The following is a 26109-nucleotide window of genomic DNA, read 5'->3' on the forward strand; positions in this document are numbered from 1 at the left end:
GAAGATGAAGAAGAATACACCAACATGCAAAGCGACACTTATCCACAATAATAAACAGTTCTTATCTTTTTCATTAGGTAAAAAACAAGAACAACTCTTAGGAAACGTTCGTTTTTGCTGTTGTTTCCTTAAATATAAACAATCTGAAATATACAAAAAGCATGTTATACATTTTTTGTTGATCTTTGTCTCAGAACCATTTTAAAGTAGCCTACATTTTACTAACCTCCACCTCACAAAGATTACGAGCTAGATATTATAAGGAATTGATCCCAAATGGCATTGAAAAAAGAAAACTGAAATGTCAGCAGCAGATTAATTATATATATCTAAATGTGGTCCATGGCCTTTCTACATGATATGCTGTATTGCCCTTAATCCATGGAGAACTGGTACAAGATAGAAAAATAGAAGTGATGGACTAGGAATAATGGCCCCAACACCCAAAATGGAAATCCAAAATCCAAGTTGACTAAGTCCCAGCTTTCTACCCAATGCAATCCTGTGCAATCTTTCACTACATTAGCATAGCCCGCTAGGAGACAGCAAATATAAGTTAAGGCTTTTTGAGGACCTGAGGAGTTTAAAAAATGTGACGAGGCACACAAAAGGCAAACAACAGACAGAAAATAGAAACATAGAATGAGATAATAGGAAAGACACATACATGTCTGCTTGTTCAATGTTAGCAATAGGCCAAAGTCTGTTGATCAAATGAGAAGTAACAGAAGCCAATGGAAAGACAATGGTCTTCAAAGATGGCTGGCTTTATAAGCAGCACAGTCAGCATTCTTTCATATTCCTAGTTATCGACTTTATCCCTTCTTGTCTTTCCTTCAGAACAAAATTCAGTGCAAGGACTCACGTGGAGTGAATGTTTAGACATCCTGGGCATCTGGGCCACTTGAACAAGACCGCAATGGACTGCAACATATAGGTTCTTTATAGCTCTCACGAAAGGCTATCATATTTTGCTTTAATCAATCAGTAAAGTAAAAATTTTTATTTGTTTTTTCCAAAATAAAAGCAAAAAAACTAACAAACAAACAAAAAGAAACAAAAGAAAGTAAAGCTAGTTATGGCATAAAAATATGCATTATATATATATATATATATATATATATATATATATATATATATATATATATATATATATATATATATATGTATATATGTGTGTGTGTGTGTGTGTGTGTGTGTGTGTGTGTGTGTGTGTGTGTGTGTGTATTCAGTTTTTGAGTACGATCAGCTTTGGTAACAACAAATTCAAGACCAGCCATCCTGTTCTTAACAGCATTGCAAACTGTAAACCCATTTTAGGGTTTTTTTTCTCTCTCTCAGAGTCTCCTTTCTAAAATGAGAACATATGTTTTCAAGTATGTGGACTGCGCTGCGTCATAAGGATGTCCGGGCTGTGAGTGACAGAGCTATTGTGCTGAGGGCTGAGAGAGTAGATACGCTGGATGCAGATCCAATTGCGTTGGGGCCTGGAGATGGACAAAGATAAAAAGAACATAAAACACTAAAAGGAGCAAAGGAATTTGAGCAAAACTATATAATTTAATGCCCTGTCAATTCAATTTCATAATTAGCTTCTTAGTGTCATCTGTGATGAATTAACCACCGACTGTATAAGAAAGAAAATTTTGTCTTTTCCCCACAGATTTCAGAATTTTTTTCTGCCATTTTCTCAACTTAAATCTGGATGAATGGCACTATAATTGGTAGAGAAGAGTTGAGTGCTACCAATCAGAATGAGTCATCTCATTTTGAGTTTCAATTAACGGAATGAAGACCGAAAAATTATCCTTTAGGATTTTCTGGTAGAGATCAGAATTCATGTTTTACCCAATTATTGCAAGTTGCCAAGGCCCTGAAGCAGCAAAGCACCCCCCCACCAATACACCACCACCCCACCACCCCACCACCACACCACCACCATGCTTGACTGTAGGTATGGTTTATGCCAGATGCAATGGGACCCCTGTCTTCCAAAAGGTTCCACTTTCGACTCATCAGTCCACAGAACATTCTCCCAAAAGGTTTGAGGATCATCAAGATGAGCCTAAATGCTCTTAATGTTCTTCTGGGTTAGCAGTGGTTTTCACCTTGCCACTCTTCAATGGATACCATTTTTTCCCAGTGTCTTTTTGAACATGGAGTGATGAACAGTGGCCTTTATTGATGCAAGAGAGGCCTGTAGGTCCTTTGATGTTGTTCTTGGCTCTTTTGTGACTTGCTGGATGAGTCATTACTGTGCTCTTGGAGGAATTTTGGAAGGTCAGCCACTTCTGGGAAGGTTCACTACTGTGCAGAATTTTTCCATTTGGAGATAATGGCCCTCACTGTGGTTCTTTGGAGTCCCAGAGCCTTTAAAATAGCTTTTTAACTCTTCCCAGACTGATGTAGTTCAATCACCTTCTTCGTCATCATTTCTGGAATTTCTGTGGCATATTGTGTTACTGGGTAAGACCTTTTAGCCAAATGCTGTTGAATGCTGTTGAAAAAGTTCTAAATGCTGTTGAAAAAGTTCTATTTAAGTGTTGATTTGATTGAACAGTGCTTGCAGTAATCAGGCTTGGTTATGTCTAGTCCAGCTGAACCCCAATATATATGCCGTTTCATAGATTTGGGGAATTGTATTTGCCCCATAAATACTATTTTCGCACAGGCCCAGATGGTATGGGATAAATTTTTTGCTTCAATAAATAACATTATCATTTAAAAACTGTATTTTTTGTTTACTCAGGTCGCCTTTCTTTTATCTTAGATTTTGCTTCTATAGTAACAGCCATAGAATAATAATTAAAAAAAAACTCCTGCAATTGTTGGAAAACTGTTGGGGTATAAGATAAATAAAACACTGCTATATATGCGGCTATTGGAAAATAATCAACTCTGCAGTGGTTATGTCTGTCTGCTTTGTGTTGGGCTGCATGGCACTACCCTGTTGTTAATTATTTTCCTAAAACAGCATCCCTTGTTAAGTTTTATCCCTTACTTAATTCAGTGGTTCTTCTTTTCATAAGAAATTTTGAGATACAAACATTTTACAAGAAGCTTTTCGAAGAAGCTGGATCTGAATCAAAGTTTTAAAATACTTTTCTCCTAAAAAAAGATTTTTCTAAAACTACAGGGAAACACATACCAGATATTCTGGGGATTGTGATTTGTTTGCTGCTGCTGCCCTCTCCTCCTTCTCCGAAGGGCTTTATCTGAATGATGTATTCTTCATCTGGAGGCAGAGACAGCTCCACTGATGTGGTGTTGGTCTCCATCACTCTAGGACGACTGTGTCTGTTTTGCTTGTACAAAACCTAAAACGAATCGCAAGAGTCAGTGGTAACCTGAATATTCAACAGAAAAAAAAACTAGGAAGGCTGGCCTGTACATTCTGTTCAGGTAAGAATGGATGTTTATTAAACATTTACAAGGACTTTTTCTAAATAGCTTGTCACTCTTAAAGACCATGAAATTAATTTTTAAATTCCCATTACAGAGGATTTATTTAGGATTGATGTTTAAATCAGACTGATCTGAGAACAACAACATTTTGAATCAAAATTTGTTAAAAATGACTAGTCTTTATAAACATGTGATATAATAAATTTTTTTTCACTTGTCTCTTTTATGCACACCCAGATGTGTACACACCTGACATCAGGATGCCGACCACAAACATGTGAATGAATTGTATTTTTATATCCATAGATATTGTTTATATTGCTAACAAATGAGATACCTTATATCCCATGACCTCAGATTCATTCTCCAAAGCTTTCACTTGCTCCCAATTCAGTATGATCTTGGAGTTGGATGTGTTCCACATTACCTTTACAGGAGGCTGACTGGGAGCTACCAACAAACAAAAATTGTTTTTAAAAAAAAGAGATTTATGAACCAATACTACAAACTGCACAGCATTTTTCATGACTAGTAATTGTAGTAAAAGTATCAAAGGATGCACTTTAATTCAGGTGAATTCATTCATTTAATGAAAGAATTTATGTACTTACGAGGTTTCTTGGTGGTCACATTGACTGCTGCACTTGGTGGTCCAGCTCCAGCTGTATTGTAGGCCCTCACTGTGATATAGTATGTGCTGCTCCCTTTTAAACCCTGAATAATAGCTGATGTCCGATTGCCCACCGTCCTTAACACACTAGCCATATCCTCTTTCTCCTTCTTCTCCCAGTATCTCAGCTTAGATAGATAGATTCATACAGAGAGAGAGATGGAGGGAGAGAGAGAGAGAGAGAGAGAGAGAGCACAAGCCAGAATGAACATGTTAAGCCCACTCAGAACTGATTTATATTTAATTTATTAAAAAAAAAAAAACCCACAACCATCAGACCTCCTGCCTATAGTTTTCCTAAGTAGTTTTGGCAACTTGGCCACTAGGTATACTAAAGCAAGCATGACCAGTACACTTCATTCAACTGAATGTTACATTTGCAAACCAAATTGGAGGTGTTAGACATTTCACCATGTTAAAGCTGCAGTACAGAACTTTTATTTAGTTAAAAATGAACAAAAATCAAATATTGAGAAAGTACATAAAAAATTAGTGCTCAAAACTGTCAAAACCTTACCCCAATCCACAATGGTAAGCTTATAATAATGATTTATTATTTCAATTCAATTCAATTCAATTTTATTTGTATTGTGCTTTTTACAATAGACATTGTCTCAAAGCAGCTTTACAGAAATAGCAACACGGTATATAGATATTAAAGGTGCAAATTTATCCCAACTGAGCAAGCCACTGAGTGGCGGTGGCAAGGAAAATCTCCCTAAGATGTTAAGAGGAAGAAACCTTGAGAGGAACCAGACTCAGAAGGGAACCCATCCTCATCTTAGTGACACCAGATAGTGTGAAAAAGTTCATTATGGATTCATATAAAGTCTAAGAGCTGTCTAGTCAGATTTCACGGGAAATGTCAGTGTGACGTCATTCGTCTTTGCATGATTACGCCATGTCCATGAACAGAAAGAATAAGAGCCAGCTACTATTATTTGCAGACCCCCAGGGCCATATTCTGAATTCCTTGTTGAATTTGCAGATTTTATCTCAAACCTGTTTGTTTCTGTAAACAAAGCATTAATTGTTGCCAACTTTTTTTATTCATTTTGATAATCCAGAAGCCCCTCTGAGAACAGCGGTTGTGTCTACTCTAGATTCAGTAGGTGTCAATCAGAATGTAATAGGACCCACTCAGTGTTGGTCACACTCTTGACCTGATACTAACATATGTATTAAATATAGAAAATATAGTCACCATTCCGGAGTCTGAAGCTATCTCAAATTATTATCTCATCTCATTTAAATTGCGTATTGATCATAATATGCCACTTTAATATTGCCACTCTACCTTATCAAATGTACATTCACGTCAGCTACTACACAGTTTTATCAATAACCTCCCAGAGATATCAACTATGATTGGATCACCGTCTGATCCCAAAGAACTTGATCAAGCAACTGAATGCTTGACCAGAGTCAATGTTCCACTACACGTTAGATCAGGTAGCTCCACTAAAAAGAAAAATAATTAGGAAGAAAAAGTTAGCACCCTGGTATAACGATCACACACGCAACTTAAAACAGACCACTCAATGATTAGAACATAAATGGCATCAAAACAAATTGGTTGTATTTAAACAACATGTAAGGAGATCCACCTGAACTATAGAAAATATTTTAGTGTTGCTAGATCAGTCCATCTCTCCACCCTAATTGAAGATAACAAAAATACTCCTAGATTCTTATTCAATACCGTAGCAAAATTAACTAGGAACAAAACCACCACAGAAACCTGCATACAATCATTATATAGCAGTGATGATTGAAAATATTGAAAATATTGAAAATAAAATTGAAAATATTAGACAAAATATTCTATTAATTAATAGACTATTAATTTAAAGTCAGACAGTCTTTTAACTAACCCTGTAGATAATAATATATCAGATCAATGATTAGAATGTTTTACTCCCCCATAGCGACCCAACTATTTTAATTAATTCCTTCATCACAATCATAATCTTGTATACTAGATCCCTTGCCTTCATCCATCCATCCATCCATCTTCTATACCGCTTATCCGTCCCTTGCCTACATGTTTCTTTAAACAGATTATTCCAGAAGTAATCAAATGCCTTCTAAAAATAATCAATCCTTCCCTTAGCACTGGCTATGTACCTAAATGAAAACTATTAAACTAGCAGTTATCAAACCCCTGATTAAAAAACCTGACCTCAACCCCTGTCAACTGTCCAGCTATAGGCCAATATCAAATATCCCCTTTATCTCCAAGATCTTAGAAAAGGTTGTTGCACAGCAGCTATGCTCGTACCTACATAGGAATAACATTCATGATTAACAGTCAGGATTTAGGCCTCATCATAGCACAGAGACAGCTCTGGTTAAAGTGATAAATGACCTACTACTGGCCTCTGATCATGGTTGTGTCTCCTAACTTGTGCTGTTTAACCTTAGTGCAGCTTTTGATACAATTGGTCACATTATTCTCCTTGATGGACTATAAAATGTTGTTGGCATTAAGGGAACGGCCCACCCTTGGCTCAGGTCTTATTTCACTCATCGCTATCAGTTCTTAGATGTAAATGGTGATATTGTCACCATTTGGTCACCATTATTCTCTATGTATACAGTGGTAATGTTTGGTGTTCCACAAGGTTCTGTTTTAGGCCCATGCTACCTCTAGGTCAAATTATTTGTAAACATGGAATTAGTTTCCACTGTTATGCTGATGATGCACAGTTGTATGTTTCAACAAAGCCAGATGACAGATACCAGCTTAATAAAGTTGAGGAATGTGTAAAGGACATTAGACACTGGATGCTTATTAACTTCCCTTTACTTAATTCTGACAAGACAGAAGTACTTCTTCTAGGACCACATGCAGCTAGAAGTAAGCTTTCTGATTACATAGTAACTCTGGATTGCCTTTCTGTTTCATCATGTTCAGCAGTAAAAGACCTTGGTGGGATTATTGAACGCAGTCATTCATTTGATGCTCATGTAGATAATATAAAAAGGATAGCCTTCTTTCATCTCAGAAATATTGCTGAGATAAGAAATATAATGTCACTACATGATACAGAAAAATTACTGTAATGCCTTACTGTCTGCATGTTCCAGTAGGTGCATAAACAAGATCCAGTTAGTCCAGAATGCAGCTGCAAGAGTCCTTACTAGAACCAGTCTACATCACCCCTATCTTATCCACAATGCATTGGCTCCCAGTAAAATTTTGCATAGATTATAAAATACTACTATTGACCTATAAAGCACTGTTTAGTCTCGCGTCACAGTACTTTAGTGAACTTTTGGTCTTTTAGGATCCGCCACGCCTACTTTGATCAAAATGTGCAGGCTATTTGTTGGTACCTCAAATAGTGAAGGCTACAGCAGGGGGAAGAGCTTTCGCTTACAAAGCCCCACAGTTATGGAACAGCCTTCCAATTGGTGTTGAGGACTCAGACCCAGTCAGGTTTTAAGTCCAGGCTGAAAACATATTTGTTTAGTCAAGCTTTTTGGGAAAATTTTTTTTTCTTAGGTAAAGGAACAGATCTAGAGGGCTCACAGGCATGACAGTGTTGTGGTGAACTGGGATGTTTGGATGCTGTCACCCCGCAATGGTGGAGTGCCTGGATGCCTTATGTCCCAGGGTGCCCTCATGTCTGTGTTCCCTTCTGGTTCTCCCTTTTGTTATGCTGTCATAGCTAGTTTTGCCGGAGTCCCTGCTTGCACTCACGCAAAGTACATTGTCCTTAACCATTATGGGACAATGAGCATACCTAATAATCTCTCCCTCTTTTCCCTCTCTCTTTTAGTCGAGCTACACATGATACTCCTTAGATACCAGTGATACTGACCCCTTCTGCTCTCCGGACCTGCCTGATCCATCTTGATGCCCTACCTCTGGTTGGCGTTCTCATCAATTAGAAGTTACACTGCTGCTGAGGATGGCCCCACATGGTGCAGCCTAAAGATCATTGAGATTACTCAGGATGGTACCACTGAAAAACTATAAACATGGCTTTGAACCTCAATACATATGAACAGTTATGCTATAATGGCTAGAACTACAATTGCTATTATAGCTTTTGGACTGCAATTGCCACAAACAGTTTTGCACTCAAGAATTTTCCTGGTTACACAACTGCACTATTTGACCAAGTAGTATCAGCACATTTATAGGAGGGATTTATTTATAAATCAAACTATCCATTGTTACTCGGATGAGGATGGGTTCCCTTTTAAGTCTGGTTCCTCTCAAGGTTTCTTCCTCATATCATATCAGGGAGTTTTTCCTTGCCACTGTCACCTCTGGCTTGCTCATTAGGGATAAATTCACACATTTAAAATCTATATCTTGAATATATATATTTCTGTAAAGCTGCTTTGGGACAATTCCCATTGCTAAAAGTGCTATACAAATAAAACTGAATTTAATCGAACTATTTTGCGTAGGTGGGTGCTGAGGATGGTGGAGTGTTTGTAGCTTGTTCTTACAACAGCTGCTTAGAATTTAAACGTCATCTAGATGGCTGCTTTAATCTGCATATTTCTAAATGGAAATCATCGTTGACATCTGGGGAATCAGCTGTTGTCAAAATCAAGAAACAGTGAACTGTGTAGCGCCTACAGTCAAAAAGAGAATGCAACAGAGCCCATGGTAAAATGAGAATAAATATCGGCATGGCTTTTGAGAGGTGGTGAAAACTCAGATATCTGAAGGGATTGAAGACTGATGCAGAGATGCCTTTTTTCTCCTGAACATTAAGACATTGTGATTATGACATTGTCATAAGGAAATGAACGAATTCTAGTGTTCAGGACACAGGCTGTTTTTCTCAGGTGTTTTGACAAACATTCTCCATTCTTCATTTCCATTTTGAGGATTTACTGTGCTATTTTTGCAGCCTTCTGTCAAATTAAAAATGCAGTCAGCAAACTGAGTCAGAGGCCAGTACTCTAGTCAGATGTATAGTTAAAACAAATCAATATTTCTTTACATTTTTTATTACATTGAATAGCATCACTAAAAGTCTTAGATTTAGCAACAGCCAAATTCAGAACTAATGGAGGAGGAAGAGTTTGAGAAAGACAGCCCTGCTACAAGCAAGAAAGAGACTAGATGAGTCCACATACAGCATGTTATTGGGCAGAGTATCTACTGAACTAACATGTATATAGAACTTGACAGCCATCAATACTTGAACACAGTGAAGATTTAAGTCCTTATCAGTCACTCGGTGTAGCACAAAATACTGCAGACTAGTCACAAACATAAACATGGTTCTGTTTAATTCTGATGTGTGGGAGGAAAAGAAGAAAGTAAAAATGAGTAATTCTGTGCTTTTCTTGTTTGGAATTAAGAACACAGCCACACATCTATTTTTTATGCTCAATGTACATGACCATAAGCAGCATAGTATGTGGTTTGGTATGTAAGAAATTAACATAGCTTACAAAATGATTGCATAACATTTAAATGTTAATTCATAAATCATTCATCAAAGACTTACTGAAAGATTTTTCAACTTTTTATGGCAATCCTAACTAGTGGTACTTTAGCTAATTGATTTAATTAATTTAGAGTCAGTTTCTAGCTATAGAACCACTGTTAGATCAAAACTTTTGACTGACTGTATTTCAACCCAGCAGTGACACTGAGGTGCTTAAAAACCCCAGGAAATCTTCTGTGCCTGATACACAGTGCAATACACACTACTCACTTTCAGTGTAAACAATTGTAAGTCTGCACTGCTGCTGAAAGACCTTAATGACAATTAGGTTTCTCAAATTAACGATTGCTTTTTCCTTATACCTCATAGCCAAGAACACGCCTTCTGCTCGTGCTCCATGGGAGGGTTTTCCACGTCACCTCTACTTCTGATGCCGAAAGGCTTTGAACTCTTACCCGTGTAGGTGCTCTGGCAGGTTCTGAGATCACAGGACAAATCATAATTACAGACTGATTAAACACACTTCCAAGAAACACTAGAATTTATATTTACACTTACATTCTTTTTTTGGGTGGTGGTGGGGGTGTCTTGTAATTCCCACCCAATACCTAACGGTACCCTATCACATTATATATGCCAACCGGGAAGGGGGGCAACACATGCTTCCTTCGAGACACATGCAGCCAACCTCTGCATCTTTTCAAACTACTGCTCATGCAGCTGGCTAGTGTCACTGTGATTAACAGAGGACAGAAAGTATGCCATCCCTCCCACCCCAAGAACATAGCCAATTTGCTCTCTTTGCTCCTAGCCATGGATGGCCGTGCCATCACTGGGATTCAAACACATGATCTCCTGACAATATGGCACACCTTTTCTTGGGAGCTAATTTTACAACTTTTACTTTGACCCCTGTTATGGCCACCTGGGACAATTCCTCACCAGACCACTAGAATACACCCTTGCTCACCTTTTGAACTACTCGTTTTGTTGTCTGCTTCATTTTCTCCTTTGATTATGCACACCTGTTGTGTATTTTCCAATTTGTCACATTATTCTGGTTCTGTGTTTTCCCTCTTTGTTTGGTTTATTAAGCTTATGTTTGTGCCTGAGTTTACGTGTGTGGTTAGTTCCCTTTCAAAGGGAACTTTGACGCTGCGTTTAGCATAACACTATGGGAGTTCCTCTCGCGTGCGACCGGCATCTGAAGCTTATGTAAAATCATCCCTATGTATAGGCCTGCTATAATCAGGTAATTAAGCGTGTCGCGTGATATAAATATGGCTTCTGTGAACCGCACCATCTGCCTTATTATCTTCAGCGAAAGACTGCATGTCAGTTGTTTGTGTAAAGAAACAAAAAGACGCTTCATTTCCTCTCTATCTTTTCTCAAAATCTCTGGACTTTTCTATCCCTTTAAAAAAAAGAGAAGAAAAAAAGGAATGAGCGAGAGAGAAAAATATGAATGAGAGAATTCAGGAAGTGTGTTACGGCTTGCTCCCGTTTCATCACGGGGAATAGTGCACACTTTCTGGGTGAAGTGGCAGCCTTCAGAGGCTGCGCATAGCAACACCTACGTTAGGTAGCTCTGCTGGCGACTCGCTCTCTTCTCGGAACCCAAAGTGAGTTGGGTTTCAGAGCCTCACGGATCTGGGCCGGCCGCTGCCGAGGCAGCTAGCTGTCTCAGGTCCGGGGGATCTCTTGTGGATGCAGAAGATGAGCACCATCTGATGAGCAGAGACGAGCTCTGCTCTGTCTCTGTCGTGACTCCACTGTCCGCTATGGAAAGCCAAAAGGGAAAAAAGAGAGGGAAAAAAAACACACAAAAATAATAGTAATAACTCCTCTCTGACTCTGAAGAGCCAGAAGGATGTGCTGAAAACTGAGAACAGCATATAAAGAGCTGCTTGAAGTGATTACTAAGGCTGGATGAGCCTTTTACTCCCCAGTGAAGTAAATCCCTCACACTGCAGAAAACTCCCATTTCTTCCAGAAGTGCATGACAAAATATCAGGCTTCTGGGGGAAAACCATGCATAACCCGTATTTATAATGTGGGATTATTCGGCCATTGATGTGGGATTACTCGGCCATTCTGGGGAATGAATGGCATGGCTATCTAGCTATGCTGAAGGTGGAGGAGGCGCTTGCGAGCTACCTCTCTCCATCAACGGCAGGTAATTAGGGGGGCCGGCTTTGCCATCCAAGCCATCGTGTAAGGCCACCGTGGCATTGGTGGGCAAGGCCTATGCAGTAGTAGTCTTGTTTGGGGGTCACTGCAGACAATAACAGTGTTGCAGGCCTACCAAACAGACCTGCTGAGTAAGCTCGACATATGGCGGCATTCAGCCAGTTCCTTCTCTGTTGTGTCAAGTTCTAGTGTGAGGGAGACACAGAAGGTGAGTATGGCAGCTCGCCAACCCCAGGGGAACTGGGTAGCCACAGTCACGGCCTGCTACTAGGTCTGATCTGAGAATGGTCATAAAGGCCACGCAGGGAAAGAAGAGCGGTCCTGAGTGGCCGTGGAGGGACATATCACGGGACATGAGGTTGTTAGGGCAGTTAGACCCCAGTGCTACTGTAGGGCCTCCCCTAGCCAAGGCTGTCCCAAGTTTACAGTGTTCTCTAGTCAGCGAGCTGTCACAGGGCAACGAAAATCTGATGCTTTCCCTCCAATAGAATGTGGAATAGGTAACATCAAAAAAAGAGCATCTGGCAGCGTGGAAACTACTGCCAAATGTGTCTCCATGGGTTCTGTCTACGGTAGAAAAGGGTTACCGGGTCCAGTTTAGAGCTCGACCCCCCCGGTTCAGAGGTGTGTTCAACACAGTAGTCAGCACAGACCAGAGCCTGATCTTAGAGCAGGAAGTAAGATTCCTCTTGGACAAAGAGGCCATAGAACATGTACCCCGTTCCCTGAGGGAGGGAGGTTTTTACAGCCATTATTTCCTGGTCCACAAAAAATAGAGGAGTATGAGGCCAATTTTAGATCTGCGTCATCTGAACTGTACCCTTCAGACATACAGGTTCAAGATGCTGACGCCCAAACTTATCATTCCACAGATTCAGTTTGAGGACTGTTTTGTGACGATAGATCTAAAAGCTGCATATTTCCACATAGAAATATCGCTAGCTTTATCCCCTCGCACCTTCACAAAGTGCATGGATGTCACCCTGGCTCCATTGTGACTCCAGGGCATCCATGTACTAAACTACCTGGATGACTGGTTACTTCCAGCATGATTCAGGGAACTGGCGGTTCAGCATCGAGATGTTGTTTTCGCCCACATGAAGAGCTTGGGGCTCAGGTTGACCCTCAGAAAAGTATGCTTTCCCCAGTGCAGTGGACAACTTTTCTAGGGGTTATAAAGATTCTACTACAATGAGGGTGTTTCTATCCCCAACATGCATATGGTCAATTCTATCAACACTGAGCAAGACTATTGGAGCCTATGGGCCTATTGCACAGGATTGCACAGGCCTATTGTTCAGTGGTGGCTGAGAAGTTAGGGGTTTCGTCCAAGGACGAAATCTCTGAGATTAATCAGTGTTATGCAGCGATGCATAGAATTTGAGTGTCCCCGGTTTCTAGCCTTGGGTCACACTCTAGGTGTGTCTCCTTAGCGCAAGACGGTAATGACAGACACCTCCCTCATGGGCTGGAGCGTGGTTTAGACAGCTGTCCAGCTCACGGTCTCTGGAGCGGCCCTCATCTGGAGCGGCATATAAATTGTCTCGAAATGTGGGCCATATTTCTAGCACTGAACTTCCTGCTTCCTCAATTGAGAGATCACCATGTGTTTACAGACAATACACCAACGGTCTCATATATTGACCACCAGGGAGGATTATGTCCGTGCCCCCTGTTCAGGCAGGCGCAACTAATTCTTCTCTGGGCAGAAGGAAAGTTTGTCATTATGTACAATGTACATTCTGGGAATATGGGGGCAGACATCCTGCTTCCTGTCCGAGGAGACAACATACGGCCCGCTGTGGTTCGCCCTCACTGCTCCTGCACAATTAGGGCTGGACGCCATGGTGCACATGTGGCCGAGGCCACATCTGTACGCTTTTCCCCCGATCGCTCTGCTCCCACAAGTTCTAGCGAGAGTTTGCCAAGACAGTCTATGTCTGCTGCTAGTAGCACCTTACTGGCCAGCTCGAATATGGTTCTCAGAGATAATATCCCTGCTAGATGGCACTCCTTGGTAGATTCCTATCCGTAGGGATCTACTGTAGACCCAGTGAACTGCGCAATAGCTACAGTTCTGGAGTTCTTACAAGAACGTTTCTCAGCAGGGTGGGCTCCTTCTACAATCAGGGTTTATGTGGCCGCCATTTCAGCAAGCCACGCCCCTGTTGATGGAGCCTCTGTGGGGAAACATTCTCTAACTTCAAGGTTTATGCGTGGTGTCAGGTGGCTGAGGCCCATCTTCAGGCCATACATACCTTCCTAGAACCTTTCTGTGGTCCTGGAAGGTCTGTCAGGGGCCTCATTTGAGCCTCTGAGAAGCTTCTGACTCTAAAGGTAGCTCTTCTGCTGTCCCTGACATCTCTCAAGTGAGAAGGAGATCTACATGCTCTCTCTGTTGCCCCTTCCTGCCTTGACTTTGCCCCTGGATTAGTCAAGGCCTTCCTGTATCCTAGGCCGGATTATATTCCTAAGGTGCCTACATTTCTGCCCTCCTCCATTCCCCACAACAGAACAAGAGAGGATGCACCTGCTGTGTCCAGTAAGGGCTCTCTGTACTTAAGTCCAACGCTCCGGCCAGTGGCATAAGTTGAAGCAGCTGCTGGTCTGCTTTGGCGGTAGAGATGATAATGTGTCAAAGCAGCGCATCTCTAATTGGATAGTGGAAGCAATCACTATTGCTTATGAGGCGCGGTCTCGCTATGGGCATAAGGGCCTCTGGGCATAAGGGCTCATTGCAATAGGGCGGTCGCCTCCGCAAAGGCTTTGTCCAAAGGGGTATCCTTACAGGATGTGTGTGCTGCTGCAGGGTGGTCTATGCCACACACATTCATTCGTTATTACAGCCTGGATATTCATTCCACCCCGGGCTCAAGTGTCTTGCAGTGACCCTCGGGCTTGGGTCTTTTTGAACAGGCCGTACCCTCGGTATGACAGAGTGGGTATTCTCGTTCCCATAGTGTTACGCTAAACACAACGTCGAAGTTCCCTTTGAAAGGGAACATCTGGGTTATGCATGTAACCCTGTTCCCTGAGAATGGAACGAGACATTGCGTAGCTTTATCATACCAGGGCAGGCCTGTGAAATGCGTCTTCACTTCAGATAATAGAGGATGATGGTGCGGTTCACAGGTGCCATATTTATATCACGCGACGCGCTTAATTGCCACTTAACCTGATCATGGCAGGCCTATAAAAAGGCATGATTCTACACATGCTTCAGATGCCAGTTGTGCGCGAGAGGCGCTCCCCCATAGTGTTATGCTAAATGCAACATCTTGTTCCTTTCTCAGGGAACAGGGTTACATGCGAAACCCAGATGATTTCGTTTACTGTTTGCCCTGTGTATAGTTTTGTTTTCAGGTTAAAATTTTCCTAGCCTTGTCTAGCTTTAGCCTAGCTCCTTGTTATCCTAGTTTTTGGTTCTTTTCCTGTGATTTGGTTTATATGTTTTGTCTCCATTATTCCCCAATGGTAGGTATTAAATCAACGGCACTGATCTGTTCTATATAGTTAAAAAATGGACCATTTAAATTTCATATTAAAAAGTGAACCAAGTTGTTTTGCCAATAAAATTGGCATAGTTAATTTCATAAATTAATTAATTTAATTTATAATATTTATATTACAGAGATTATCTTCAGGTTATTTTGATCTGAGAGTAACATCATGAAATAGAGGTGATAAACCTTTCTATTTATTTGCATACATAACTGCCTTCAGGAAGTAAATAGTACAAAAATCAAAACAGATGGCCTGAGTAATGAATAGAATATGAGGGTTAGAATAAACAGTGTCTGTTCAATTTGGAATCTGTGCAAAAAGTTTTTGTACCTTCTTCAGCTGAGTAGATTGTGACAAGTGGCCCAAAAGGCCCTTCACCCTTGTTGTTGTAGACGCCCACTTTGACTTGGAACTTGGAGAATGGCTGGATGCTTTCATTCTTGAAGACATATTTGGAGGCCTCTGCAGAAGGTACAGCAGCCTGCATCCACCCTGTGGCACCAAACGGTCGAAAAGCCACCACATAGCCGAAACCTGGGCCATTCTGAAGTTCCTCAGGAACAGGCTGCAGCATATACATGGTTATATATGAAAATATATATTGGGGAGCATGAATATAGAATTGTCAGTGGTGATAAGTTTTAGGATTCACACACCACTTTATTACAGTGACTTAAATAAATATTCACACCTCATTTCACATTTTGTAGTGTTATATCCTGGAACGGAAATTGAATTAACTGTGATTATACATCATGAATCTACAAATAATAGCCAACAATAGTGATGTGAAATGAAAATAAATATACATTGCAAAATTATTTACAAATAAAAATATAAAAGTTGTGATTGCATATAGTGGTGCTTGAAAGTTTGTGAACCTTTTAGATTTTTCTATATATCTGCATAAAAATGACCTAAAACATCATATTTTCATGCAAGTCCTAAAAGTAGACAAAGAGAACCCAATTAAACAAATGAGACAAAATAATTATACTTGGTCATTTATTAATGGAGGAAAATTATCCAATATTACATATCTGTGAGTGGCAAAAGTATGTGAACCTCAAGGATTAGCACTTCATTTCATGGTGAAATTATAGTCAGGTGTTTTCAATCAACAGAACGACAATCAGGTGTGAGTGAGCACCCTGTTTTATTTAAAGAACAGGGACCTATCAAAGTCTGATCTGCACAACACATGTTTGTGGAAATGTATCATGGCACAAACAAAGGACCTCAGAAAAATAGTCTGAGCTCTGATAATGCTTGTCAGGCTGGAAAAGGTTACAAAATCATCTCTAAAGAGTTTGCACTCTTGCATCAAATCACTATTCTATCACTATCAAATTCTATTGTTACCATGCCCAGGAGTGGTCGTCCAACAAAGATCACTCCAAGAACCAGACATATAATAGTCCACGAGGTCACAAAGGAACCCAGGGTAACCTCTAAGCAACTAAAGGCCTCTTTCACATAAGTCCACCATCAGGAGAACACTGAACAACAATGGTGTGCATGGCAGGATTGCAAGGGAAAGCCACTGATCTCCATAATGAACATTGCTGCCCATCTGCAGTTTGCTAAAGATCGCATGGACAAACCATAAGGCAATTGGAAAAAAGTTTTGTGGATGGATGAGACCAAAATAGAAATTTTTGGTATAATGAGAAATGTTATGTTTAGAGAAAGGAAAACACTGAATTCCAGCACAAGAACATTATCCATCTGTAAAACATGGTGGATATATTATCAAGGTTTGGGCCTATTTTGCTGCATCTGGGCCAGGATGACTTGCGATCGTTGATGGAACAATGAATTCTAAAGGAAAATATCAGGACATCTGTACGTGAACTGAATCTCAAGAGAAAGTGGTTCATGCAGCAAAACAACAACCCTAAACACACAAGTCATTCTACCACAGTTAAAGAAGAATGAAGTCAGTGTTTTGGAATGGCAAAGTCAAAGTCCTGAGCTTAATCCAATACAAATGTTGTGGAAGGACCTGAAGCAAGCAGTTCATGTGAGGAAACCCACCAACATGCCAGAGTTGAAGCTGTTCTCTACTGATGAATGTTCTAAAACTCCTCCAAGCCGATGTGCAGGACTGATCAAGAGTTACTGGCATCCATAACCACATACAGATTTGAGAATAAATAGAATAAAACAAAAACTACTGCTGCATTAACAGGTCTTTCAAAAGCTCCTTTTTTTTTTTTTTTTTTTTTTTTAGAGCTTACTATTTCAAGCTTGAAATGCTTGTGGAAATTTACATGCGACATCAACCTTGGCAGATATGGCTCTCATTTTTGTGCTTAGCTCTTCAAAACCAGTACAATATGATTTTCCTTGTAAAAAAAAAGAATGACAGCCAAAACCTTAAAATTATTATCCTTTTAAAAGCTCAAAAGCTTTTCTTTACATGTCACCGATATTGCATCCCAGTTCTTAGCAAAAAACAATGCCATGCCACACACAAATACATTTTCATACATACACACACACAGATGGTACGGTGGTCATTTTACCTCCCAAGTGATAACTAATTCTGATCGGCTTCCACCTCCTCCACTCACATTCGCTGGAGTGACCTTGGGGGCTAAAGGAAACAGGAGATACAAATGCATACTTAATAGAGCTAAGAGCCTGTCAGTTAAACTATTTCTAATCCTAATAAATGCTGGTAACATATGTAACTAGTTTATTGAACATTGAATAACCTCCACATTTGATATGAAACATTTTGGTAACCTCCTGACTTGATAATGTATATGATACACAAAATAACAGCGTGTGTAAAATGTTTGATATTGCTTCCTGTAAGGTAGCAGAGTGTTTAACCAGTTTGAATTGTGTCATTATTTTATAGCCCTGACAAATGAGATACTCTGTTTGAGGTTAGTTTTTGATGGGCCCACTTGAAGAGATGCTGCAATGGAGTGCTTGTGCTGCTCTGATGGTTGATGTAGCTGACCATCACGGTATTGTCTGAGTGGACCAGCATATGATGATTGAAATTGATGTCTCAATTTCAGCTGATTGATTGACTGATTGATGTGTTCTGACCTTACACCAGGGAGCCAAATTCCTCCCATACTCTTGTAGCACCTTTTCTTAGCAAGCAAGTACTTGGACTTCTTTTGCTGAGAGAAGGATTAATTTCCATTTTTAATCAGCCATATGCTGATAATCCAAAAGGCTGTACCTCCAGAAAGCCTAGGGGCTTCACTGCTGTGGCTGCTATTATCAAAGATGCCTGTACTGCACATAGCTACAACACTTTTGAATGCCAAGTGGCTAGCATGCTCAGTGAATCTAGCCCCATGCCAATAAATTGTGTTGTCTGCTTCTGTATTAGGAAACTCTTTTCTGATTTCACAGTGAGATTGAGCAGTGTAATGTGTGCAAAGAGGGTGGTGCTATCCCAAATCCTTGGTGGGAGCACATAAGAGTCAGATGTGCAAATATGTCAGTATTCTGATGCCACTGACCATAAGCAAAGACTAGGCCCCTTGTATGCATCTGGAAAACACCCATGACACTAACAACAGTCTAAAAGTGATTGCTCATTGGTGATATAGAGAGGGCCCTTTCAAAAAGCATGCATTGTATATTCACAGTCCTCAAGATTCAGATTTTGGCTGCACAAACAATTCCTACAAGATTGCTCTTACATATTACATATTAAATGCATATAATCAACATACTATTTGTCCATGTCCTCTCTTCTTTGTGTTATAGTATACAAAAAGTGATTAAAAAAAGTAAGGTAAATCAAATATACCAAAAAGAACAGGTGCATAGAACCACTGTAAGTGAGCTGCTTACACAAAGCTAGTGTGCATGTTTAAATCACTTACGTGTATCCTTGGTCCTTACTTGCTTGGAGGGTTTGCTGGGCTCACCTGTACCCAGTGCATTGATTGCCACCACTCGAAACTCATACTCCACCCAAGGGCTGAGCTCGATCACTGTAGCTGTCAGACGGCGACCCCCTATATCTTCTGGCACTGGAAATAAAACACACACGCATTGAGAGAAGAAAAAGTCTTGAGTGAGACTCAATGAAATACAAATTTTCTTATACACAGTAAAATAAAAATCTACAAACAAAACAATTTTTTTTTTGCTTCAGATTGATGAACTGTGAATATATACGGTATGTGTTGAGTAGGGACCGCTACGTTCATATATCTCTAGATCAGTGACTAGTAACAAAGCTGCATGTCAAAAGTATGATAAATAATACGAACGATTAATGATGATTTTAAATGTGCAAGCATCAAAACTGTAGCTTGTTTTCCAACTTTGTTTCATTCATTGTTTCCTTCATTGCTTCCTTTCTTCCATATTTCATTGCATCAATTATTCACTCATTCAGCTTCAGTAACTGCTTTATCCTGGTCAGGGCCATGCCCCCCCCCCCCCCTAGTCTTTTTTCATTGACTGCCATTATTTATATGCTACTGCTAACAGAATGTTCACATAAAGTGTAGGTAACAAAACCTATAATAATCTGGTCCAATAAGACTAATTGAAATCAGATGATTTTGAAAGGAAAAATCTGTTGGCTCTGATCTGTTTAGCACTCACAGCAGTTGAAGCTGCCACAGAGAAAAATTGGCCAACAATTCACACTTTAGCAATAACTTTGTTCTTGTCAAAATAATCATAGGCCGGCTTAATCCTAAATGGCTTCCTACAGTATATTGGACACTATACAATGACATTGTATACTGTAGCCATTGCATCATACTCTATATAGTGCACTTTTATGTGGAGCCTGAATCAGCTAAACAATGATGTGTGGTCTGGATCATTAAAAAAAAATTTATCCTCTCTTTTAAAAGTAAGAAGCATAAAGAACACTAAAGGCAGTCCTGGATATCTATACCATTTGCCAAACTTAATTATCTATACCATTTGCCAAACTGAAGACTTACCACAATTGTTAAAGCCTAAGCATACTGATGATAAGGTCTGGCCATAATGTGCAGTATCAAGATTAAAATAAATAAGAAAAACTCCATGTATACAAGATCATGTACAGTGTAGGACCTCAACAACAAGTAGGATATGACCCACAAAAGAATTAGACACACAAAACCTATGGACATGCTCAGACAGAAAACTCAACAGACAACTCTGGAGAAAATGTTACAGAATGACTTCCATAAAACAATGAACCCTCACCTAACAGACACTCAGGAGCCACTTAATTACTCTCTGTTTGTAACCATCTCAACCATAGAAACTGCTGTCACATGCAGTGATGTAGGCTTTGTTTGTTTGTTTGTTTGTTTGTTTGTGTTTTAACACCATGCCAGCTTCCATGGCTATTTTCATGATGCAATATGTCTAATGGGACTCTATATAAAGGTTTTTAAAATCTATTTTTCTTAAAAACTCGCATTAGGTTCGACTTTGTTAAAAATCCAGAGTGTTGACTGAATAAAAAAGGTTTCTCAAGGGGTTAAGACCAGTACAGTCTAATAAAACATGTTTCAAGGGTAATGGATTCTGGCAAAAGGTACATTTTGGCAAGTCTTCTCCTAATATTAAAAACTTGCGTGTCATCCTGGAGTGACCTATTCGACAGTGGGTGTAGACAATCTGGTCCCAGCGATTTGAAAACACAGAAACGCTTCTTTTGCCAACAGTAAGGCTGATTTCATGGAGTTTGTTCATGGTGCATTGGTCCCACTCAGTTGGCCATTTATTGTTAATGTAAGAGTTTATTATGAGTATTAGGTCATTGGGAGGTATTGGACATTTTTTGAAATCCGTTGATAATGCTTCTTTTGCAGCAGTGAGTGCTTCTTCTTTTCCCAGGATTCCACAGTGTACCGGTACCCAGCAGAAGGAGATATTAAAAATTTGAGCCTCCAGATCCAGCAATTTGCAAAGAATCTTTACAAGCGTTGGGTGATCATGTTTTAGGGATGACATTGCTGGATTTTGAATCTGTAATTATCAGAAAGTTTTTCTGTTGCATAGTCTTTATGAGGTCCTAGGACAATAGCATTTACCTCTGCTGTAAAAAAGCTGTGGTTGGGGATGGATATTCCTCTTTTTGGTGATTGATCACGAATGCAGATGATACATGGTCTTCAGATTTTGATCCATCTGTATATATAGGGGTATGTGATGGATATATTTCTCTAATATAGAGGAGTTGAGAATAGTTGAAAAGTTGTTCTTGAAAGTCATTTGGGTGAGTTTCAGATTTTTTGTCCTGTTAGGTCTGAAACCATTTTTGGTTTTTTAAAGTTCCAGGGGGGATTATACAGAATTGTATCCGATCCAGTATGTTCAGATCTACTTTAAGATTTTGTAAATGTGGTTCAATCCATAGTCCAAAAGGTCAGATATGTCCTGGTTTTTGCTTGTATAGGCTTGAAGATGGGATTGAAAAAACAGGATGGTAAGCTGGGTTTTCTTTGTTGGTCTTCAGCTTTATTGTATATTGTAGGGCTAGTTTGAGGCATCAGTTCTCCAGAGAAGATTTGCTTCTACATAAAAACTTTGAGTTGGTGACATTCTAAAGGCCCCTAAAGCCAGTCGTATGCCTTGATGATGTACTGTGTCCAAGAGTCGGAGGTACGATTTCCTAGCTAATACATACACTATACATCCATACAGTTGTGATCGAATTAGTGTTCTGTGGAGATTTAAAAGAACTGAACTTTCTGCACCCCATTTTGTTTTAGCTAAAATCTTTAAAATTTTCATGGATTTAAGACATTTATCTTTAAAAATCTTTATTTGAGGGATAAAACTCAGTTTACTGTCCAGAGTTATGCCAAGGAATTAGGTTTCCTTATCCACTCTGATGTATTCACCATCCATGAATATCTTTTGATCAAGTTGGAGAGGACATAGCTGGCAAAAATGCATACAAACTTTTAAATCCATTTGATACTGACCAGGATTGCATTCTGTTAATTGTCAGCCAGATTCTCTGTCCAATGTTACTCATGTATTTGACTCTGTAGCAAATGCCAATGTCATCCACATAAAGACTGCAGTGGATGTCTGGCCCAATGGCTTTTGCGATACCATTGATTTTGATAGTAAAAAGTGTAACTGATAAAATGCTTCCTTGTGGTACTACTAGCTCTTGTTTATGTGGGTCAGATAGGGTATTACCTACTCGTATTTTAAAATGGTAAATGGTCTGCACTTGTATAGCACTTTTTTAACCTTAGCAGTTCCTGAGCGCTTTACACTGCGTCTCATTCACCCATTCACACACACACCAATGGTAGCAGAGCTGCCATGCAAGGCGTTAATTTGCCATCGGGAGCAACTTGGGGTTCAGTGACTTTCCCAAGGAGACTTCAGCATGCGGAGTCATGTGGGCGGGGAATCAAACTGCCAACCCTATGATTAGTGGACAACCCACTCTACCACATAGCCACCCACAAGATATCTGTTTGATAAAAAATTTGCAATAAAAATGGGTACGTGTCCTCTAAAACCAAGTTGATATAAATCCTTTAAAATACCAGACTTCCAAGTGGTGTCATAAGCTTTCTCAAAGTCGAAAAAGACAGCCACTGCATGTTCTTTTCTGATGAAAGCCTCTCGTATGTAGCTTCCAAGGCTAATGAGGTGATCGACAGTACTTCTTCCTTTTCTGAAGCCACATTGAACTTTATTTAAGAGCTGTTGCAATTCCAGGATCCATAACAGAAGTTCATTAACCATTCTCTCCATGGTTTTGCATAAGCAACTTGTCAGGGCTATTGAGCAGTAATTGTTGGGGCCATTTTGATCTTTTCCAGCTTTTGGGACGGGAATGATTATTGCTTCTTTCCAAGAGAGTGGAATATTCCCAGATATTCAAATAGAGTTAAAAAGTTTGTGCAGTAAAGACGCAAGATTAGCAGGTTTTGGCAACGTGAGGCAAATTTTTAAAAAACTGGTAGTTGATATCATCTGGTCCTACTGCCATATCATATACTCTGTTCATGGCTTGTGTTAATTCTTCCATTGTGAACAGCTGATTATAAGGTTCTTTATGATTGGATGGAAAATCGATACCTTTCTTTTCATCCTGTGCTAAGAAAACTTGGAAGGTATTAAGGCAATTTCCAATGGAGGAGTTTCTTTCAAACGTTTCCGCTAGAGTATTTGCAATCTCTTGTTTTGAAGTTAGAATAGTGTTTTTGATGTGCTGAATTTGAGCTTCACCATTCCTGCCCTTCATCCTGTGAATCAGATTCCAGACCTTTTTTATTGGGGTACTTAATGTGAGAACAGATACAAATTGTCTCCAACTTTTTCTTTCAGCTTCATTTATTATTCTTCGAGCTTGTTCCCTACTTACACCTTAACAAGATTTTCACTTGTTGGCCTTCTGAAAAATAATATTTCAGCCTTCTTCCGTTCTTTTATAGCCATCTTGCATTTATCATAAAACCATGGTATCCATTTGCATTTGGATATGTTTTTGAAATGGTATACTTTGCTATGGAGATAAGTGTACTGGTTAAATGTTTAATAGTATCTGGATCATCCTCAGAGACTTCATTAAACATTTCGTAGCAAATCATTTGAAAATGTTTAACTTTTTAAAAAAGCAGTTAACTTTTTTAAACTGACATCTTAGTATTTTTAGAGCTTCTTCTCTTCCTTTTAGAGTTAGTATTAATGGAAAGTGGTCGCTACCAAAAAGATCATGCCATACTTTAGATAAAAGGTCTAAAAATAACTCGGGTTCACAAATTGTTGGGTCAATTGCAGAGTATGTTCTGTGCCCTGGATGTAGGTAAGTGCTGGATCCATAATTTAGAAGACATAAGGTGTGATTGTCTTGGAATTCTTCTATCCTCTTTCCTTTGGTGTCACAATAGATATTTCCCCATGAATTGTTGTGACTATTAAAGTCTCCCATGAGTATATATGGAGAAGGAAGTTAGGCTACTAGGCCATCCAGGTCCTTGTGTTTGGTGGAATGTATATGGAACATACTGTAATGTTCGCTGCAGGGTTAAACACACTGCTGTTACCTGTAAATTACTGTTCACATTGATGCGCCTATGAATCACACCGTTTCTGATTAAACATCTGCCACCAAACATCTGTCTAATAGTAGGACCAGAAGTATTTAAAATTGTAAATCTTTCAAAAGAGAAAGTAAAATCTGGTAGAAGTTTTGTCTCCTGAAGACAAAGCCCAAGGGGGTTGAGAACTGTAACTAAGCGTTGCAACTCTGCAAAATTTGCCCTGAGTCCACAACAGTTCCATTGCATAAAAATATTTTCCATTCTCACTAGAGAAAAATATGAATAGTTCCCCTGATTTTTCCTTTTGGGGATGAGCTTCTACTCAGAATATTCCCTACTTTCATTTCGACATCTTTGTTATTCCGTCTTTTGCTTGTGAACAACTTAATCTTCTTGTATTTCTATTTGAAGTTTGGTTTTCTATTGAGTTCGGATTAGGCTGAGAGTCGATTGTGATAGATTTACTCAGGGTTCCTGTATTTTGGGTCCTTGTGAGAGATTTATTGTTGTTAACATTTTAGGGTTTATCTTTGTGCATCCAGATGAAGTCTGTCTGAAATTCCTTGAACTTCATAGATTTTTTGACAACAGCATATTTTTTATTCAGTGTAGGAGGAGGGACAATGTCTACCATTCTCCTTGCCTCGGGGTAACTGATCTTCTTTGTGCATCTGATTATCTGTATTTCCCTCTCCTTAATCTATGTAGGACATTCTTTTGATGCAGCAGGTTTTTGGGAGCTCTCCACGTTGTGGTCTTCTTCACCACATTTGTAACAGATGCTTTTATTTTTGCAACTATTTGACCCATGTTCATATTTTTGACATTTAAAACATCTCAGTGGGTTGGGCACAAATAAACCCAGTGTGACACTCAAATATCTGATTTGGATTCTTTCAGAAGGGTGCACGGTGGCTTAGTGGTCAGCACGTTCTCCTCACACCTCCAGGATCGGGGGTTCTATTCCCACCGTGGCCCTGTGTGTGCGGAGTTTGCATGTTTTCCCTGTGCTGTGGGGGTTTCCTCCGGGTACTCCGGTTTCCTTCCCCAGTCCAAAGACATGTATGGTAGGCTGATGTCCAAAGTGTCCGTAGTGTGTGAATGTGTATGTGATTGTGCCCTGCGATGGATTGGCACCCTGTCCAGGGTATACCCCGCCTTGTGCCCTATGCTCGCTGGGATAGGCTCCAGGTTTCCCTGTGACCCTGAAAAGGATAAAGCAGTATAGAAGATGGAAGGGTGGATGGATTCTTTCAGGAGGAAGATGCTGTATTTAGCGAGGATGTATGTACCAGTTTTGATGACTCGTTCCTCTCTTTTGATTATTATCCTTTGCACATTTATTACTCCTTGGGGTTTGACCTCACAGATAATTTCATCTTCATTGACATCATCCAATTATTTAGTGCGGATCACTCCTTTGCTGTAGTTTAATGTTGGATGAGTTGATGTCTTTATTTGAACTCCAGCGACTAGCGTGGCTCGTAGTAATTTCTCTGCATTTGCCTTTTTTTTTACTGCATTCCACTAGAATTTGTCCAGATCATAACTTTCACTTCTTTCACCTTTCCTGCTATTCCTGTGATACCCTTGTATAGCAAGGGTATAGCAAATGGAGAAACCTTGGAGGCCAACAAACAGGGATGCACAGCACTGCAGAATTCCAGAAGATTATCAGGGCTATAAGAATGATGTACTCGAGCACATAAAGCAGATTATAACCTGCTCTATCCACTATCCACTCTATCCACCCTTAGCCAACACTTACTGGGGATTCTGGAAAGTTAGCAGTTGTTAAACTATAACAGAAATCTCAGAGCATGTCTTGACCAACCGACCGATTGGAGTGGGTCATTCCAATCTCCCATCTAGGTGAAGTATGAGCCAAAGTACAGTGTTGAAACAG

The 26109-nt window shown here is 39.8% G+C and overlaps 1 protein-coding gene across 3 annotated transcripts in view; it reads right to left on the reverse strand.

Moving 5' to 3' along the window:
• Nucleotides 1-1183: 1183 nt before the first annotated feature.
• The window catches only part of cntn4 (contactin 4), a 280558-nt gene continuing 255632 nt past the window's right edge, over nt 1184-26109 (reverse strand). For all 3 annotated transcript variants that reach the window (XM_017480449.3, XM_017480450.3, XM_053683552.1), the window contains 8 exons: nt 19053-19202; nt 17721-17791; nt 15523-15757; nt 9861-9976; nt 4017-4203; nt 3743-3855; nt 3149-3317; nt 1184-1487 (listed from right to left, as the gene is read on the reverse strand). In XM_017480449.3, the coding sequence (XP_017335938.1) occupies nt 1396-1487; nt 3149-3317; nt 3743-3855; nt 4017-4203; nt 9861-9976; nt 15523-15757; nt 17721-17791; nt 19053-19202 (1133 nt within the window). In that variant the 3' untranslated portion in view covers nt 1184-1395. The remainder of the gene's footprint in view (nt 1488-3148; nt 3318-3742; nt 3856-4016; nt 4204-9860; nt 9977-15522; nt 15758-17720; nt 17792-19052; nt 19203-26109) is intronic.

Source organism: Ictalurus punctatus, chromosome 11 (genome assembly GCF_001660625.3).
Source record: "Ictalurus punctatus breed USDA103 chromosome 11, Coco_2.0, whole genome shotgun sequence".
Lineage (NCBI taxonomy): Eukaryota > Metazoa > Chordata > Actinopteri > Siluriformes > Ictaluridae > Ictalurus > Ictalurus punctatus.